This window comes from Ranitomeya imitator, chromosome 1 (assembly GCF_032444005.1).
Source record: "Ranitomeya imitator isolate aRanImi1 chromosome 1, aRanImi1.pri, whole genome shotgun sequence".
Lineage (NCBI taxonomy): Eukaryota > Metazoa > Chordata > Amphibia > Anura > Dendrobatidae > Ranitomeya > Ranitomeya imitator.
This window is the reverse complement of record NC_091282.1, coordinates 1,231,482,870-1,231,503,914: the sequence shown is the minus strand read 5'-3', so window position 1 is coordinate 1,231,503,914 and position 21,045 is coordinate 1,231,482,870. Positions and strand designations below refer to the sequence as shown.

The 21,045-nt window shown below is 50.7% G+C and overlaps 1 protein-coding gene across 1 annotated transcript in view; it reads right to left on the bottom strand.

Annotated features, from left to right (window-relative positions):
* The window catches only part of ATRN (attractin), a 222,363-nt gene that overhangs the window by 48,615 nt on the left and 152,703 nt on the right, over positions 1-21,045 (bottom strand). The window contains exon 25 of the mRNA XM_069745133.1: positions 4,253-4,314. Within this exon, the coding sequence (XP_069601234.1) occupies positions 4,253-4,314 (62 nt within the window). The remainder of the gene's footprint in view (positions 1-4,252; positions 4,315-21,045) is intronic.

Here is a 21,045-nt window from a genome sequence, read left to right as displayed (position 1 = left end):
TTGGTCTGTGGGTGATACGGGCTGGCTACCAGATGTTGCACCTGGATCTGCTTACAGAGAGACTCCATCAGCTGGGACATGAACTGGGTCCCTCGGTCGGTGAGCATTTCCTGGGGAAACCCCACTCTGGAGAAGATCTCCAGTAAGGCAGTGGCCACTTTGTCAGCCCGAATGGATGACAAAGCGACCGCCTCCGGGTACCGAGTGGCATAGTCCACTACCGTTAATATGAAGCATTTCCCGGAGCGACTGGGAGTGGACAGAGGTCCAATGAGATCCACAGCCACCCTCGAGAAAGGCTCTTCAATGATGGGCAGAGTTACCAGTGGGGCTTTGGGGCGCCGCCCCGCCTTCCCCACCCTCTGACAGGTGTCACACGAACGGCAGTAGGCAATTACCTCGGTCCTCATTCCAGGCCAGTAGAAATGCTGCGCTAGCCTGGCCCTGGTCTTAGCGATCCCTAGGTGTCCGGCCATGGGAATCTCGTGGGCTATCCGCAACAATTCCGCCCTGAACGGATAGGGTACCACTAACTGTCGGTCCCTGGGCCACGCCTCCGGTGAACCCTGCTGGACCGATACCCGGTACAGCCGTCCCTGGTCCCAGACCACCCGCTCGCGGTCTGACTCCCCAGGAGGCTGTGCCGCCTGCTCCTTAAGAGCTTTCAGGCTAGCATCAGCTTCCAACGCTTCCTGAAATCCCTGACTCAATGTGGCAAGAATGGACGACACCGCCACATCCACCGTCAGCTCCCCGGGATCTGTCTCCTGGCTGCTGTCTGACTCGGCAGCCACTTGGTCAGAGAGGGGGAAGCCGTCGGACCTCTGCAAGGCTCCTTGGGCTCCGGCGCTCCCACTCCTGGTGACAGCGGCCACGACCACTGTGCCCATGGGTGGCGCCTGCTTCCCCCCAGCTCCTGACCAAGTCGCCGGGTCAGGCAGACTTCCCTGCCCTCCTGACATCCCGGGTGTGGGGAACTCCTGCCCTGGGGTCTTACCTGGTGGCTCCTCTCCCGGGACGCCTCCTCCCCCCATGGCCTGTTCCTCTTCCTGCAGGGGCCCTAGACTCAGCAGGCTGGATTCACTTAGGGGCCCTACACTGCCCATAGCAGCCCCTCCCTCCACCTCTGAGCTCTCCCCTACAGTCTCCTCACCTGTCATCACTGTGAGCCCTGCGTGTGTGGTGTCAGTGTATGGAGTACCCTCAGGTTTCACTCCCTCCCCCACTGTTGGAGGCACATTCAACACATCAACATTCACAGTAGAGTCATGACATTCTTGGGGAGCCGAACTTGGGGGTTCAGTGGCCACATACTGGGACACTAGCCGCCCCAAATCGGTCCCAAGTAACACAGTAGCAGGAATATTTGACGTTACTCCCACCTCCCGCATTCCCCTCCCGGCGCCCCAGTCCAAAAACACCTTTGCAACAGGCAGCGCCGGTTCCACGCCTCCAATTCCGGAGACGGAAAGGGTTTTCCCCGGTACCAAGTCTTGAGGGGACACCACCTCAGGACGTACCAGGGTTCGTTCAGCACCTGTGTCCCGCAGTCCCATGACCGCTGAGCGGCCGATAGTGACAGGTTGGTAATTGTCCAGGGACCTCCCACCACCCCCTCCCACACATAAAACAGTGGACAGTTTCGGGGACAGGGATGGGGCCTTAAGACGCTGGGGACATGCTGTCTTGAAGTGTCCCAGCTGGTTGCAGGGATGACAACGTCTGGGTTCTGCGCCTGGCCTGGAGAGGGCAGCAGGGGGGTACACCCCTTGCACTCTGGGGGCTGGGGAAACAGGGGGCAGGATTGGGCTTACCCCCTCTCCAGGTGCTGCTGGCAGGTTTCTTCGGCTCAGGCGCCCTGTTATTGGCATACTCATCTGCCAGGGCGGCTGTAGCAGAAGCCCCCTTCGGTTTCCGGTCACGGAGGAACTGCTGGAGGTCCTCTGGGCAGTTCCACAAGAACTGCTCCATGACGAACAGTTCCTGGACCTCCTGGCGGGTGGTGAGCGCTAGACCCGAAGTCCAGTGCTCTGCAGCTCTCAGCCACGCCCGCATGTGGTCGGTCCAGGTGTCCTTTGGGCCCCGCTGCAGGCTCCGGAACTTCTTGCGGTAAGACTCTGGGGTGAGGTTGTAGTGTTGGATCAGGGCCCGCTTGACGCTGCTGTAGTCCTGCTCCGCCCCGGCAGGTAAGTCCCCCAAAACCTCCAGGGACTTACCCCTCAAACGGGGGGTCAGGTATCTTGCCCACTGATCCGGGGCCAGATGGTGTTGAAGGCAGGTCCTTTCAAAGGCCAGCAAGAAGGAATCCAGGTCTCCATCCTTCTCAAGCAGAGGGAAGTCCTCGGCCCGGACTTTGGAAGCCCTGGACTCTGGTGGTGCTGGGGCGCCCAGCGGGAGCCCGCGTTGAGCCATCCCCAGTCGGTGCTGGCGCTCCGCTGCCCGCTCAGCAGCTCTCTCTGCCCGTTCCTCTGCTTCACGGAGTTCTGCCCGCTCCTCTGCTTCACGGCGTTCTGCACGCTCGGCCTCGGCTGCTTTCTCTGCAGCTGCCATGAGTCTCATATAGGCGTCTTCATTACCCGCCTCGAGACGTGCCACTGCCGCTGCAACAAGGGCCGCTGATGTGGACAGGCTGGGGCGGGTAGGTGGTGGGTAGTCCCTTGCCGGACTAAGCACGGGTGGCTGGCTCCTTGGGGAGTCTGGGCTGAGCTCCCCCTCGCTTGGAACAGTACCGTCCACCACCACCTCCTCATAGGCCATAGCACTGGCCTGCGCCCTCACTGCACTCCTGGTGCCATCAGCCATCTTTGGAACCTCTGGTTACTGACACAGCTGTAACCTCGACCTTGCACACAACTTATTATATCTACACTCTGACCGTCTAGTGCTGGGCTGACCTTAAGACCCCAGCAGTGAAAGTTACCACTGGTAGTCTTTAGTGTCTGGGAGTAGGGGTCCCACGCACACTATTACTCTGATCCCACCGCTGCCACCACTGTGAAGGATTACCCCTTCCTCCCACGTCACCAATCCGTGACGTCACTACACAGGCCCAGCTCTCCGGCGCCCCCTTTGTCTCTCAGGTCAGTAAAGGAACTGCACCTAGAGCAAATGGCCGCCGGGGAGACTGCCCTGTTACCCACCCTGGGTATTCTAAGATTCGCAATCAAAGTAAAAGGATCAGCCCAAAATTAATTTATGATTTAATTGCCTTAAGGGCGCACTAGATAATTACAAGAAATATACAATCACAATATATCAAGAGTTACAGTCAGAGTACAATATAACAACAATAATACAAGGCTTAAAGGTATAAAGCTGGAGGTCAATTTACCAGGTTGAAGGTCGCTTGTGGAAGCCGGGGGGCATAGCATTTCGCAGGTCCAAAAACTTAGTTGCCGGGCAGCCCCCAGAAAGCATGTGCTTGCTCCCCCCTCTGGCTGGCATACCCTGTTCCTTAAGATATCATCATCATGTTCTTCTGTGGAGTGAGACCCTCCCAGTGACCTCAGCTTCTTCTTATACCTGGCTGAGCCCCCCTGCCTGCAGCTGGGTGGGCTTAGCAATCTCCACCCCCTCTGCCTCCCTGCAAGATTTATTCCCATATCTAATAAATGGGATAACTTCTCTCAGGATGATCGGATCAGCACACGGGCAGTACCAGCGCCTGTGGTTTGTTCTGCCGGTCGTACTGGGATCAAACCTGGACCCATTCGGTCCCTGTGGGAGGCTGATCCCTATATCTCGGGTTTCAGACCTTCCACCGTCACGGGAGTCACACTGTTGGATGCACAATTTCTTTAGGGCGAGGAGAATATTTTTTATGAGCCTGTACCTCGGACGATGCGTCCATAATTCACAATTCCATGTTGGAGACGGTTTGGCTGGGCTGCCATAATAGATGTGTATCCAGTGGCCACTTGGCATGCGTGTTTTAATTAAGCCCCCAAGCATTTCCAAGCCCCCTGCTGGCGTGGTTTCCTCAGTGAGCTTGGAAAGGCCGTCTACAGTTTACCCTGAGCTCAGCCCGTTAGCATACTAATAGGAACTTTATTCATTAGCAAAGGGTGGGGGCCAGGAGCCCTCCTGTGACCAGGAGACAAAATGGAGTCACGCCAATCTGATAGCATGCCTGTTCCAAGATGGCGGCTGCTCCCTCATCACAATGACAAACGTGGTTTTTTTTTCCCCCATTTAATTCTTTGGGCCGGACACACCAATGCTGTAATAACATGAAACACACAGGGAGTCCTACCTGAAAAACGTGACAAAGAACTGTACCAAGTCCATAAAGTTACTGTGCTGAGAGAAGGCGATCTGGAAGACAAGACGCACAGGGTCAGAGTAATAATGAGGATTTTTTTTGTTTGTGCACAATTTTGTTTTTATAATTATTCGGTTTAAAAAAAAAAAAAAAAAAAAGTGTTACAAAAAGCGTCACGTCAAATCTTTACTGCGTTTTCTGCAAAGAAATCACAAAAAAATGGGCACTTTAGCTGCTGTTGCATGAAAAACCACATCAAAAACTTCATCAAAACGGCAAAAACAACAACAACACAGGTTTGAGGTTTGTTTTTAGGCAAAAAGATTAATCTAAAAAAAATCTGCGTGAAAATACACAGAGAAAAAAATATAGTTCTTACCGATAACGGTATTTCTCTGAGCCCATGACGGCACCACGGAGAGAGGGGATCCGCCCACCAAGGACAGGAAACCTACGGATAAAAAGCCGGTACCACTCTCCTGCATCAGTTGTTTTACATAGAGAACGATGGGAGACTACTAAACATTTGTTAAATTTTAACTGTTTATCATAACTAGATACCGCGTGACTATTAACACTATGAGTAGACTATGGCACTATTTTGATGTGCGCACCCACAAGTGAAGGGAGGGAATGTACGGGTGCCGTCATGGGCTCAGAGAAATACCGTTATCGGTAAGAACTATATTTTTCTCTGATCGCCCATGAAGGCACCACGGAGAGAATTGCATAGATAGTGCATTCAGGGAGGGACCACCGCCTCCAGTACCCTTTTACCGAAAGTAAGGTCTGAAGAGGAGATTAGGTCCAATCTATAGTGCCTATAGAATGTGGATGGTGAGGACCAGGTAGCAGCTCTACATATCTGGTCTATGGAAGCTCCGGCCTTCTCCGCCCAGGAAGTCGCTACTGCTCTTGTTGAGTGAGCCTTAACCTCCCCGGGAACGGACATCCCACTTGCTGAGTATGATAGACTGATGGCGTCTGTGATCCATCTTGCTATGGTGGCTTTAGATGCTTTTTTCCCCTTCCGGGGACCCTTAAAACACACAAACAGAGAGGAATCCTCCCTACTCTCTCTAGTGACTTCTAGGTAGTGTAAGAGACATCTTCTTACATCTAGTGTATGTAATGTTTGTTCCTCCTTATTTTTAGGATTGGGACAGAAGGAGGGGAGAGATATCTCTTGAGACCTGTGAAATTTTGAAGCCACTTTTGGGAGATATGCTGGGTCTGTTTTTAAAATGACCCTATCCTCTAGGAATTGTGTGTAGGGAGGGTTAGCTGAGAGAGCCTGTAAATCGCTAACCCTACGGGCAGAAGTGAGGGCGACTAATAGAGCTGTTTTGAGGGATAGATTTTTTATTGTAGATTCGTGTAATGGCTCAAATGGAGAATTAGTCAGGGCTTTAAGGACCAAGTTTAAGTCCCATTGAGGAACAACTTTTACTGGAAGAGGCCTTGATCTTCCTGCCGCCCTGATGAATCTAGCGACCCACCTATTTGAGGCTAAATCAAAATTGAATAGGGCTCCCAAAGCTGCCACGTGAACTTTTAGGGTGTTAGTGGCTAAACCCATCTCCAACCCGTTTTGTAGGAACTCTAATATGGAATTAAGGGGAATTTCTTTCCCTATTTTTGCACCTGATGATGACAGAAACTTTTTCCATATCTTGCCATACTGTCTTGTTGTAACAGGCTTCCTACTTTGTAACAGAGTTGAGATCAAGCCCGGAGAGAACCCCCTGCTTTCTAGTAATTTCCTTTCAAGAGCCAAGCTGTCAAGTGCAAGTTCTTGACCTGCGGATGACAGACTGGGCCCTGTGACAACAGATCTTGGAGGTCTGGTAATACCCAAGGGTCTGATATTGATAACTTCCTCATCCATGAGAACCAAGGCCTCTTCGGCCAGAACGGGGCAATTAAGATGACCAGCGCCCCGTCCTCCCGAATCTTCCTCAGCACTGCTGGAAACAGAATAAGAGGAGGAAAGGCATAGACCAGATGGTGACCCCAAGATATCAGGAAGGCTTCCACAGCTACTGGGTTCCCCAGGGGAGATAGGGAGCAAAAGGAGGTTACTTTTTTGTTTAGATGACTCGCAAAGAGATCTATTTTGGGAACGCCCCATCTTTCTGTGATCTGGGTGAATATCGCCTGATTTAGTTCCCATTCCCCCTGTTTTAGGCTGGACCGGCTGAGGAAGTCTGCTTTGTAGTTGTCCACTCCCCTTATGTGTAAGCTTGTTAGGGATAAGAGGTTGCTCTCGGCTATTTGCAGGATTGAATTGGTCACCTCCATTAGATTTTTGGAACGGGTGCCCCCCTGGTGATTTAGGTAAGATACTACCACCCGATTGTCCGACATTACTCTTACATGGTGAGAGTGAAGGACCCCCAAGAATTCCTGAAGGGCAAATTTTACTGCAAGGAGCTCCTTCATGTTGGAGGATTTGTTGACTGTGGATGGAGACCAAGTGCCCTGGGTTACTAGGTCGCCCAGATGAGCCCCCCACCCTGAAGGGCTTGCATCCGTAGTCAGGACTTTCGAGATCTGAATTACCCACGGGACTCCCTGGGAAAGATTTTTCTGCGATCTCCACCATGTCAGAGAATGATTTCTGCGAGGAGATAGAGATAACTGCCCTCCTAAATTCTCTCCTAGATGGATTTGCTCCGACAATATCTGCCATTGAAGTTCTCTTGAATGTAATTGGGCCCACTGGACTGCAGGGATGCAAGAGGTCATGGAGCCTAAGAGGGACATGGCCTGACGGAGTGTTATGGAGGGGAGAGATTGGGTTCTCGATACTAAACTTTTTAGTTTTTGTATCTTGTACTCCGGGAGACGACATTCCATCTTTTTGGAGTCTAGAGTGAGACCCAGGTACTCCTGGACCTGAGAAGGCATTAGTCTGGACTTTCCCATGTTTATTAGCCAGCCCAATTCCTTCAGAGAATGCATCACTATTGCCAGTTGATCCTCGCAATGTTGCGGGGAGGAGCCTATCACCAAGAAATCGTCCAGATATGGAACGATTAGGGTATTTTCTTCCCTGAGGTGAGCCATTACCTCCGCTATCAGCTTTGTGAAAACTCTCGGAGCTATGGCAAGACCAAATGGTAGAGCTGAAAACTGGAAGTGTTTTAGGACTCCCCTGATGTGAACTGCCATCCTGAGGAATCTCTGGTGATCCTTGTGTATTGGGACGTGATAATATGCGTCCTTTAAGTCCAGGACCACCATGAAGCATTGGGGAAACAACATCTTGATAGATGACTTTATCGTTTCCATCTTGAATGCTTGAACCTCCAGGAAATCGTTTAATTTCTTTAGATTTATAATAGTCCTGAAGGAACCGTCTGGTTTCTTCCTCAGGAATAGAGGGGAATAGTACCCTTGCCCTCTTTCTTGTGGGGGAACCTCCAGGAGTACACCCTTTTTTACTAACTCGATGACCTCGTTTTCCAGAGCCAGCTGTTCTTCTGCCGAAGATCTTATGGATGTCATCATAAAAGAGGGACGGGGGCATCTTTTGAATGTCAGCCTCAGGCCTGATTCTATAATGTTCAGAATCCATTGACTGGAGGTAATCCTTTTTCCAGGCTGGAAGAAAGAGAGATAACCTCCCTCCCACCTGGGGCGAACCTTCATTGAGAAGGTTTCTTGTTATCACTGGGGTTTTTGTTAAAGATGAACCCCTTGTTTTTGTTCCTCTTATCCTCCCACTTTCCCTGGCCTCTCCCAGGGTTCTTGCGGAAAAACCTCTTGTTCCGAAAGGGCTTCCGGTAAGAGGGGAGACCAAGGGAGGGAAAGGACTTTTTCTTGTCCCCAGCTTTTTCCAGGATGTCATCTAATGTGGAACCGAACAAAAACTCCCCTTCGCAGGGGATAGTACATAGTTTTGTTTTTGTTTGCAGATCGCCAGGCCAATTTTTAAGCCAGAGGGCACACCTGGCCGCATTAGCGAACACTGCTGACCTGGCGGCTAACCTGATAGAGTCTGCTGAGGCGTCAGCCAGAAAAGCCGCCGCTCCCCTTATTACAGGTAATGTTTTCAGCATCGAGTCTCGGGAGGTTTTCCCTTTTAATTGACCCTCTAGTTGATTTAACCAGATCATTAGGGAGCGGGATGTGCAAGCTGCTGCCACTGCTGGTTTCAGGCCTCCTCCCGCTGACTCCCAAGAGCCCTTGAGGAAGGCGTCCGCCTTCTTGTCCATAGGGTCTTTTAGGACCCCCATGTCCTCAAACGGGAGAGCGAATTTCTTTGATGCTTTGGCTATTGCTACATCTAATTTGGGGGCTTTTTCCCAAAAGGAACAGGATTCATCCTCGAAGGGGTATTTCCTTTTCGGGGTTAGGAGAGTCTTTTTCATGGGTTTTTTCCATTCCTTTTTAATTAACGCTGCAATTGCTTCGTTAAGCGGAAAAGCTCTTCTCTTTTTTTGTTCTAATCCCCCAAACATGATGTCTTGTGCTGACTTTTTGGGGTGGGAGTCTACTAGTCCCATAGTACTCCTCACTGCCTTTATGAGGCCATCAGTGTCCTCTAGCGGGAAACAATTGTGACCTCCTGAGGAAGAAGTGGATGATGAGGATGAGGAGGAGGAGTCGGAGGATGCTGAACTCGGACTATCGCTGTCAGATTTAGAGACTGGGGACGGGGACCTGTGTCTGGTCCGTCTCCGTTTTTTTCCTCTTTTTAGGGATCTAAAGGTGTCTTCCACCTGTTCTTTAATCAGGTTTTTAAGATCTGTTGCAAACCCGGGCAGGCTTTCTGATACTGTTTGCTGTATGCAGGAATTGCATAGCTGCTTCTCCCATGCGGGTGGAAGATCCTCTTTACAGATGGCACAGGCTTTGTGCTTTGTTTTACCTACGCTTTTCCTCCCCTAAAAGAGACAAATAATAATCTTACTGTCTCTAACTTTCACGAAGATCAACTTACCACCTCCAGGACCCATAAATACCGGTTGGGGATTCTCAGCCCCTGGCTTTTTCCCCGACGCCGTGCTGGACTCCTTGCTGTGTTGAGACCTTTGGCGTTCTTTGCCGGTGTCCTGGTAACTTTTCTGCTGTCGCCTTTTTTGCTGCTGCTGAGGCGATGCTGTAGGTGGAGGTGATCCAGGCAGGGGAGACGCCGGGTCGCTCATACTGCTGCTGGTCTGCTGCCAATAACGCTGGCTGCGCCTGATGCTGCGACGATTAGTAGCTCCTAAGGCTCTTGCTGATAAACTGCAGAGCCGCTGAGAGGAAGTAAATCCCCCATTTTAAAGCTCCCGCCGCTTTTCTTCCGGCGCCTGCGCAGTAGCGGTTGGCCGACGGCGAGGAGCGCCGAACGCCGGCGCCTGCGCAGACGCTTCTGCCTTTGGACGCCCAAGCGACCTATCTTTTGGCGACGCCTGCGCAGACGCTTCTGCGCCGCCTTTGGAACGCCCAAGCAACCTATCTTTTGGCGACGCCTGCGCAGACGCTTCTGCGGCGCCTTTGGAACGCCCAAGTGACCTATCGGCGACGCCTGCGCAGTAGCGCTCAGCCGACGGCGAGGAGCGCCGAACGCCGACGCCTGCGCAGATCCAAGCCCAGCGTCTCGCGAGACCAGCGCAACTCCGGGCATGCGCCCTACTCACAAGATGGCCGCCCGGAGTGCAGATATGGCGCTGCTGACCGGCACCCCCGGTCCTATGCAGACCCTACTGCGTGGCTCTGCATACCCGATGGCGTGCAGTGTGCAGGCTGACGCGTGCTAGGGGAGGGCCACGCCGCACCTCCCGCAACCACAGAGGGACCCCCCTGGATGTTGCCGCTGCTGCATCTTACCTGGGGAGGTGACCGCGAACTCCTTGTCACCTCCCCCGCACACCCTGTCGGCCCACTGGCTCCCAGCGGTGGCGCTTCGGGTCACCACCCTAGCCGAGGCAGAGGGACCCCAGCTGCCTGAATCGGACTGGTTGGCCCCGGAATTCCAACGACGACTGGTAAGTCCGTAGGTCTCCCATCAAGGACAGGAAACCAACTGATGCAGGAGAGTGGTACCGCCTTTTTATCCGTAGGTTTCCTGTCCTTGGTGGGCGGATCCCCTCTCTCCGTGGTGCCGTCATGGGCGATCAGAGAAATCTGTTGTAATAAAATCTTCTAGTGTTTTGTTGAAGATTTTTTTTGGCTACGCTGTCTTCCCCCCAGCACCATAGACCAATTCACACTGCCTGAGAAGCGGTGAGATATAATATATATGTAATAAAAGAAGGAAAAACACAGGATCACAAATGATCTGTGCGGCTCGGAAGGAATAATAAAAATAATACTAAAAACATTCAAAATAAAAAAAAAAAGGCTATAAACAATAATAAGAGCAGTACACAGCAACAACCGTTAGAATAATAATAATAATAATACGTATAATAGTAATAAAAAAAAAATAGAAATAACAGTAATAATAGCAATAATAAAAAATAGCAATAAAAATATTAATGAAAATAGAAATAACAGTAATAGCAGTAATAAAAAATAGTAAAAATAAAAAATTAATAAAAATAGAAATAATAACAGTAATAAAAATGATAATAACAATTATAATTAAATAATTATATTATAAATTATATAATTGTAATAAAATACTAGTAATAATTAGTAATAAATAGCATTAATTATAATAATAATTAATAATAATAACATTGAGAATAATTAGTAATAATAATAGTAATAAAAATAAAATTGAAAAATTGATAATTACTAATAAAAATAGCAATAAAAACATTAACTATAAGAAGTGGGAAAAAAAAGTCTGTAAAACAAATCTGTGGCTCCCCCCAACCACCGTTCTCCCATTAGAAGCGTCTTTATTGTCCGGCCTCACACATCGGACAGTGAGGACGGCCGTGGTCGGTCCATACTCGGTCTGCGAATGTCACGTGCGTGAAATATAGAGGCGATGTGCGGAATATATATGTACACCCCCGTATACAGCACATACGTGGTCGCAGCACCGCATACCGCGACGTCCCATGGACCCTAATGACTTCGGTTTACAGAACGAGTCTCCCGAAACCAGGCGAGAAGTGGAAAGTTTTACCTCCTACTTTATTCCCGCTGCTCTCCCTAAGTATAATGCTGTTTGATTTGTTAAAATCAGCCATTCTGTGCCAGAGATATGAGCCTTTATATTTACTGCCAATTTTATGGCCTTTATTAAGGGGGAGTGGCTCACAGGGTAATTATGCAGAGCGACAAAGACACGCCCCAGAGGATCCTGCGAGCCACGCCCCCAGATGATCCTACCAGCCACGCCCCAGAGGATCCTGCCAGCCACGCCCAGAGGATCCTGCCAGCCACGCCCCAGAGGATCCTGCCAGCCACGCCCCAGAGGATTCCGTGAGCCACGCCCTAGAGGATCCAGTGAGCCACGCCCACTCAGTAAAAATATATACGGAATAATCAGGGGAACACCGGGAATAAAATAAGACTAAAATCTATCCTCTTTTGATCTGATGACAGGTCTGAATTAAAAACCCGTCAGGTAATCTCCAATCCTGACATCTGCAACAGTGTAAGTAAATCAGGACGGGCCTCAGCCGGGGACCACAGAGAGATTTTGCAGAAAACAGACTCTTATATCAACAGGCAGAAAAAAAATATCTGAATAAACCAAGTGATTAACAAGGGAAAGAAAGTAATAAAGAAAGAATCTGAAAAACCAAAAGTATCAACAAGTTCACGCGGCCCGACACAAATATATAAAAACTATACAAAAATAAATAAATATTACAAAAAAAGCAAAAATATAAAAATAAAAACCACTTCCTGGCCCCCTATAATTCTACCTTAGTGGTGAGGCTTTGCTGTCCGGACTGAATAACTACAGACATCGCTTCCATAACTAAGGCTCCGTTCACACTTGTTTCCAAAAGGAAGCACAGACGAGCAGCGTGGCCCCCGCGGGCTCAGTCTGGGCTCACACTGACAAACAAGTGAACGGTATGGAATGTGTAGGTCCAGTAGAACGCTGAGCAGACATTTCCGAGCTGACCTGCCGGACATAGCTGGCATCGCCTCGGCTCCTGTCGGGGGTCGGCACGTCCATGGCAGGATCGCAGCTCTGACAGTGTGCGCACGGAGGCGATGGCCCGGGAATGTGAGGATGAGGAGGCTGGCACTGCCCTGTCGTCAGGCACAGACTGCTAATTACATGGTTCATGAATGTGCTCACAGCAATCACATCCTCATTCCAGGTAACGTGCGACCAATGGAGTCATCTGCCAGCAATGGAGAAATGGTGCCGAGGACTGTGCCACGAATCCTTGCGGGTGCAGAAGAGCCGCCAACAGTGGTCCGCACATACAGCCCTCTCCTCCTGTACTCCCTATGGGTATACAGGTGATACTAACAGTGATCTGCACACACAGCCCTCTCCTCCTGTACTCCCTATGGCTATACAGGTGATACTAACAGTGATCCACACACATAGCCCTCTCCTCCTGTACTCCCTATGGGTATACAGGTAATACTAACAGTGATCCGCACACACAGCCCTCTCCTCCTGTACTCCCTATGGGTATACAGGTAATACTAACAGTGATCCGTACATACAGCCCTCTCCTCCTGTACTCCCTGCGGGTATACAGGTGATACTAACAGTGATCCGCACACACAGCCCTCTCCTCCTGTACTCCCTATGGGTATACAGGTGATACTAACAGTGATCCGCACACACAGCCCTCTCCTACTGTACTCCCTGCGGGTATACAGGTGATACGAACAGTGATCCACACACACAGCCCTCTCCTCCTGTACTCCCTGCAGGTATACAGGTAATACTAACAGTGATCCGCACACACAGCCCTCTCCTCCTGTACTCCCTGCAGGTATACAGGTGATACTAACAGTGATCCGCACATACAGCCCTCTCCTCCTGTACTCCCTGCAGGTATAAAGGTAATACTAACAGTGATCCGCACACACATCCCTCTCCTCCTGTACTCCCTGCAGGTATAAAGGTAATACTAACAGTGATCCGCACACACAGCCCTCTCCTCCTGTACTCCCTGCGGGTATACAGGTGATACTAACAGTGATCCGCACACACAGCCTTCTCCTCCTGTACTCCCTGCGGGTATACAGGTGATACTAACAGTGATCAGCACACACAGTCCTCTCCTCCTGTACTCCCTGCAGGTATACAGGTGATACTAACAGTGATCCGCACACACAGCCCTCTCCTCCTGTACTCCCTGCAGGTATAAAGGTAATACTAACAGTGATCCGCACACACAGCCCTCTCCTCCTGTACTCCCTGCAGGTACACAGGTGATACTAACAGTGATCCGCACACACAGCCCTCTCCTCCTGTACTCCCTGCAGGTATACAGGTAATACTAACAGTGATCCGCACACACAGCCCTCTCCTCCTGTACTCCCTGCAGGCATACAGGTGATACTAACAGTGATCCGCACACACCGCCCTCTCCTCCTGTACTCCATGCGGGTATACAGGTGATACTAACAGTGATCCGCACACACAGCCCTCTCCTCCTGTACTCCCTGCGGGTATACAGGTAATACTAACAGTGATCCGCACACACAGCCCTCTCCTCCTGTACTCCCTATGGGTATACAGGTGATACTAACAGTGATCCGCACACACAGCCCTCTCCTCCTGCACTCCATGCGGGTATACAGGTGATACTAACAGTGATCCGCACACACAGCCCTCTCCTCCTGTACTCCCTATGGGTATACAGGTGATACTAACAGTGATCCGCATACACAGTCCTCTCCTCCTGTTCTCCCTGCAGGTATACAGGTGATACTAACAGTGATCTGCACACACAGCCCTCTCCTCCTGTACTCCCTGCAGGTATACAGGTGATACTAACAGTGATCCGCACACACAGCCCTCTCCTCCTGTACTCCCTGCAGGAATACAGGTGATACTAACAATGATCCGCACACACAGCTGTTATGACCTGGTGGTTAGGAGCACCAGGAATGACCTGATGGTTAAACTCACAGGACAAGCTCTGGGAAGTGGGAACTTTGCTGACCGCAATCCCTAATCCTATCACACACACTAGAAATAGCCGTGGAGCGTACCTAACAGGCCTAGATGCCACGTCACAGCCTAAGAACTAGCTAGCCCTAGAGATAGAAAATAAAGCCTACCTTGCCTCAGAGAAATTTCCCCAAAGGAAAAGGCAGCCCCCCACAAATATTAACTGTGAGTTAAGATGAAAGTCACAAACACAGAAATGAAACAGGTTTTAGCAAAGGGAGGCCAGACTAACTAAATAGACAGAGGATAGGAAAGGTATCTTTGCGGTCAGCACAAAAACTACAAAAGACCACGCAGAGTGTGCAAAAAGACCCCCGCACCGCCTCACGGTGCGGAGGCGCCACCCTGCATCCCAGAGCTTCCAGCTAGCAAGACAAAATCATGAAAGCAAGCTGGACTAGAAAACCAAGAACAGAAAATAACAAACGGGGACTTAGCTTCTTGCAGGAAGAGACAGGTCTCCAGAAAGATCCAAGAGCGAACAGAACCAGCACAGGAACATTGACAGCTGGCATGGAGTAACGATCAGAGTGGAGTTAAATAGAGCAGCCAACCAAAGGATAAACCACGTCACATGTGTAAGGAACCTCAGAAGCAGCAGCTTCACTCATAGCCACCAGAGGGAGTCCATGGACAGAACTCGCCGAAGTACCATTCACGACCACAGGAGGGAGTTCAACAACAGAATTCACAACACACAGCCCTCTCCTCCTGTACTCCCTGCGGGTATACAGGTGATACTAACAGTGATCCGCACACACAGCCCTCTCCTCCTGTACTCCCTGCAGGTATACAGGTGATACTAACAGTGATCCCCACACACAGCCCCCTCCTCCTGTACTCCCTGCGGGTATACAGGTGATACTAACAGTGATTAGCACACACAGCCCTCTCCTCCTGTACTCCCTGCAGGTATACAAGTGATACTAACAGTGATCCGCACACACAGCCCTCTCCTCCTGTACTCCCTGCAGGTATACAGGTGATACCAACAGTGATCCACACACACAGCCCCCTCCTCCTGTACTCCCTGCAGGTATACAGGTGATACTAACAGTGATCCGCACACACATCCCTCTCCTCCTGTACTCCCTGCATGTATACAGGTAATACTAACAGTGATCCGCACACACAGCCCTCTCCTCCTGTACTCCCTGCAGGTACACAGGTGATACTAACAGTGATCCGCACACACAGCCCTCTCCTCCTGTACTCCCTGCAGGTATACAGGTAATACTAACAGTGATCCGCACACACAGCCCTCTCCTCCTGTACTCCCTGCAGGCATACAGGTGATACTAACAGTGATCCGCACACACAGCCCTCTCCTCCTGTACTCCATGCGGGTATACAGGTGATACTAACAGTGATCCGCACACACAGCCCCCTCCTCCTGTACTCCCTGCGGGTATACAGGTGATACTAACAGTGATCCGCACACACAGCCCTCTCCTCCTGTACTCCCTGCGGGTATACAGGTAATACTAACAGTGATCCGCACACACAGCCCTCTCCTCCTGCACTCCATGCGGGTATACAGGTGATACTAACAGTGATCCGCACACACAGCCCTCTCCTCCTGTACTCCCTATGGGTATACAGGTGATACTAACAGTGATCCGCATACACAGTCCTCTCCTCCTGTTCTCCCTGCAGGTATACAGGTGATACTAACAGTGATCTGCACACACAGCCCTCTCCTCCTGTACTCCCTGCAGGTATACAGGTGATACTAACAGTGATCCGCACACACAGCCCTCTCCTCCTGTACTCCCTGCAGGAATACAGGTGATACTAACAATGATCCGCACACACAGCTGTTATGACCTGGTGGTTAGGAGCACCAGGAATGACCTGATGGTTAAACTCACAGGACAAGCTCTGGGAAGTGGGAACTTTGCTGACCGCAATCCCTAATCCTATCACACACACTAGAAATAGCCGTGGAGCGTACCTAACAGGCCTAGATGTCACGTCACAGCCTAAGAACTAGCTAGCCCTAGAGATAGAAAATAAAGCCTACCTTGCCTCAGAGAAATTTCCCCAAAGGAAAAGGCAGCCCCCCACAAATATTAACTGTGAGTTAAGATGAAAGTCACAAACACAGAAATGAAACAGGTTTTAGCAAAGGGAGGCCAGACTAACTAAATAGACAGAGGATAGGAAAGGTATCTTTGCGGTCAGCACAAAAACTACAAAAGACCACGCAGAGTGTGCAAAAAGACCCCCGCACCGCCTCACGGTGCGGAGGCGCCACCCTGCATCCCAGAGCTTCCAGCTAGCAAGACAAAATCATGAAAGCAAGCTGGACTAGAAAACCAAGAACAGAAAATAACAAACGGGGACTTAGCTTCTTGCAGGAAGAGACAGGTCTCCAGAAAGATCCAAGAGCGAACAGAACCAGCACAGGAACATTGACAGCTGGCATGGAGTAACGATCAGAGTGGAGTTAAATAGAGCAGCCAACCAAAGGATAAACCACGTCACATGTGTAAGGAACCTCAGAAGCAGCAGCTTCACTCATAGCCACCAGAGTGAGTCCATGGACAGAACTCGCCGAAGTACCATTCACGACCACAGGAGGGAGTTCAACAACAGAATTCACAACACACAGCCCTCTCCTCCTGTACTCCCTGCGGGTATACAGGTGATACTAACAGTGATCCGCACACACAGCCCTCTCCTCCTGTACTCCCTGCAGGTATACAGGTGATACTAACAGTGATCCCCACACACAGCCCCCTCCTCCTGTACTCCCTGCGGGTATACAGGTGATACTAACAGTGATTAGCACACACAGCCCTCTCCTCCTGTACTCCCTGCAGGTATACAGGTGATACTAACAGTGATCCGCACACACAGCCCTCTCCTCCTGTACTCCCTGCAGGTATACAGGTGATACCAACAGTGATCCACACACACAGCCCCCTCCTCCTGTACTCCCTGCAGGTATACAGGTGATACTAACAGTGATCCGCACACACATCCCTCTCCTCCTGTACTCCCTGCATGTATACAGGTAATACTAACAGTGATCCGCACACACAGCCCTCTCCTCCTGTACTCCCTGCAGGAACACAGGTGATACTAACAGTGATCCGCACACACAGCCCTCTCCTCCTGTACTCCCTGCGGGTATACAGGTGATACTAACAGTGATACGCACACACAGCCCTCTCCTCCTGTACTCCCTGCAGGTATACAGGTAATACTAACAGTGATCCGCACACACAGCCCTCTCCTCCTGTACTCCCTGCGGGTATACAGGTAATACTAACAGTGATCCGCACACACAGCCCTCTCCTCCTGTACTCCCTGCGGGTATACAGGTAATACTAACAGTGATCCGCACACACAGCCCCCTCCTCCTGTACTCCCTGCGGGAATACAGGTGATACTAACAGTGATCCGCACACACAGCCCTCTCCTCCTGTACTCCCTGCGGGCATACAGGTGATACTAACAGTGATCCGCACACACAGCCCTCTCCTCCTGTACTCCATGCGGGTATACAGGTGATACTAACAGTGATCCGCACACACAGCCCACTCCTCCTGTACTCCCTGCGGGAATACAGGTGATACTAACAGTGATCCGCACACACAGCCCACTCCTCCTGCACTCCATGCGGGTATACAGGTGATACTAACAGTGATCCGCACACACAGCCCTCTCCTCCTGTACTCCCTATGGGTATACAGGTGATACTAACAGTGATCTGCACACACAGCCCTCTCCTCCTGTTCTCCCTGCAGGTATACAGGTGATACTAACAGTGATCCGCACACACAGCCCTCTCCTCCTGTTCTCCCTGCAGGTATACAGGTGATACTAACAATGATCCGCACACACAGCTGTTATGACCTGGTGGTTAGGAGCACCAGGAATGACCTGATGGTTAAACTCACAGGACAAGCTCTGGGAAGTGGGAACTTTGCTGACCGCAATCCCTAATCCTATCACACACACTAGAAATAGCCGTGGAGCGTACCTAACAGGCCTAGACGCCTCGGCACAGCCTAAGAATTAGCTAGCCCTAGAGATAGAAAATAAAGCCTACCTTGCCTCAGAAAAATTTCCCCAAAGGAAAAGGCAGCCCCCCACAAATATTAACTGTGAGTTAAGATGAAAGTCACAAACACAGAAATGAAACAGGTTTTAGCAAAGGGAGGCCAGACTAACTAAATAGACAGAGGATAGGAAAGGTATCTTTGCGGTCAGCACAAAAACTACAAAAGACCACGCAGAGTGTGCAAAAAGACCCCCGCACCGCCTCACGGTGCGGAGGCGCCACCCTGCATCCCAGAGCTTCCAGCTAGCAAGACAAAATCATGAAAGCAAGCTGGACTAGAAAACCAAGAACAGAAAATAACAAACGGGGACTTAGCTTCTTGCAGGAAGAGACAGGTCTCCAGAAAGATCCAAGAGCGAACAGAACCAGCACAGGAACATTGACAGCTGGCATGGAGTAACGATCAGAGTGGAGTTAAATAGAGCAGCCAACCAAAGGATAAACCACGTCACATGTGTAAGGAACCTCAGAAGCAGCAGCTTCACTCATAGCCACCAGAGGGAGTCCATGGACAGAACTCGCCGAAGTACCATTCACGACCACAGGAGGGAGTTCAACAACAGAATTCACAACACACAGCCCTCTCCTCCTGTACTCCCTGCAGGTATACAGGTGATACTAACAGTGATCAGCACATACAGCCCTCTCCTCCTGTACTCCCTGCGGGTATACAGGTGATACTAACGGTGATCCGCACACACAGCCCTCTCCTCCTGTACTCCCTATGGGTATACAGGTGATACTAACAGTGATCCGCACACACAGTCCTCTCCTCCTGTACTCCCTATGGGTATACAGGTGATACTAACAGTGATCCGCACATACAGCCCTCTCCTCCTGTACTCCCTGCGGGTATACAGGTGATACTAACAGTGATCCGCACACACAGTCCTCTCCTCCTGTACTCCCTGCAGGTATACAGGTAATACTAGCAGTGATCCGCACACACAGCCCTCTCCTCCTGTACTCCCTGCAGGTATACAGGTGATACTAACAGTGATCCGCACATACAGCCCTCTCCTCCTGTACTCCCTGCGGGTATACAGGTGATACTAACAGTGATCCACACACACAGCCCTCTCCTCCTGTACTCCATGCGGGTATACAGGTGATACTAACAGTGGTCCGCACACACAGTCCTCTCCTCCTGTACTCCCTATGGGTATACAGGTGATACTAACAGTGATCCGCATATACAGCCCTCTCCTCCTGTACTCCCTGCGGGTATACAGGTGATACTAACAGTGATCCGCACACACAGTCCTCTCCTCCTGTACTCCCTGCAGGTATACAGGTAATACTAACAGTGATCCGCACACACAGCCCTCTCCTCCTGTACTCCCTGCAGGTATACAGGTAATACTAACAGTGATCCGTACATACAGCCCTCTCCTCCTGTACTCCCTGCGGGTATACAGGTGATACTAACAGTGATCCGCACACACAGCCCTCTCCTCCTGTACTCCCTATGGGTATACAGGTGATACTAACAGTGATCCGCACACACAGCCCTCTCCTACTGTACTCCCTGCGGGTATACAGGTGATACGAACAGTGATCCACACACACAGCCCTCTCCTCCTGTACTCCCTGCAGGTATACAGGTAATACTAACAGTGATCCGCACACACAGCCCTCTCCTCCTGTACTCCCTGCAGGTATACAGGTGATACTAACAGTGATCCGCACATACAGCCCTCTCCTCCTGTACTCCCTGCAGGTATAAAGGTAATACTAACAGTGATCCGCACACACATCCCTCTCCTCCTGTACTCCCTGCAGGTATAAAGGTAATACTAACAGTGATCCGCACACACAGCCCTCTCCTCCTGTACTCCCTGCGGGTATACAGGTGATACTAACAGTGATCCGCACACACAGCCTTCTCCTCCTGTACTCCCTGCGGGTATACAGGTGATACTAACAGTGATCAGCACACACAGTCCTCTCCTCCTGTACTCCCTGCAGGTATACAGGTGATACTAACAGTGATCCGCACACACAGCCCTCTCCTCCTGTACTCCCTGCGGGTACACAGGTGATACTAACAGTGATCCGCACACACAGCCCTCTCCTCCTGTACTCCCTGCGGGTATACAGGTGATACTAACAGTGATCCGCACACACAGCCTTCTCCTCCTATACTCCCTGCAGGTATACAGGTGATACTAACAGTGATCAGCACACACAGTCCTCTCCTCCTGTACTCCCTGCAGGTATACAGGTGATACTAACAGTGATCCGCACACACATCCCTCTCCTCCTGTACTCCCTGCAGGTATAAAGGTAATACTAACAGTGATCCGCACACACAGCCCTCTCCTCCTGTACTCCCTGCAGGTACACAGGTGATACTAACAGTGATCCGCACACACAGCCCTCTCCTCCTGTACTCCCTGCAGGTATACAGGTAATACTAACAGTGATCCGCACACACAGCCCTCTCCTCCTGTACTCCCTGCAGGCATACAGGTGATACTAACAGTGATCCGCACACACAGCCCTCTCCTCCTGTACTCCATGCGGGTATACAGGTGATACTAACAGTGATCCGCACACACAGCCCCCTCCTCCTGTACTCCCTGCGGGTATACAGGTGATACTAACAGTGATCCGCACACACAGCCCTCTCCTCCTGTACTCCCTGCGGGTATACAGGTAATA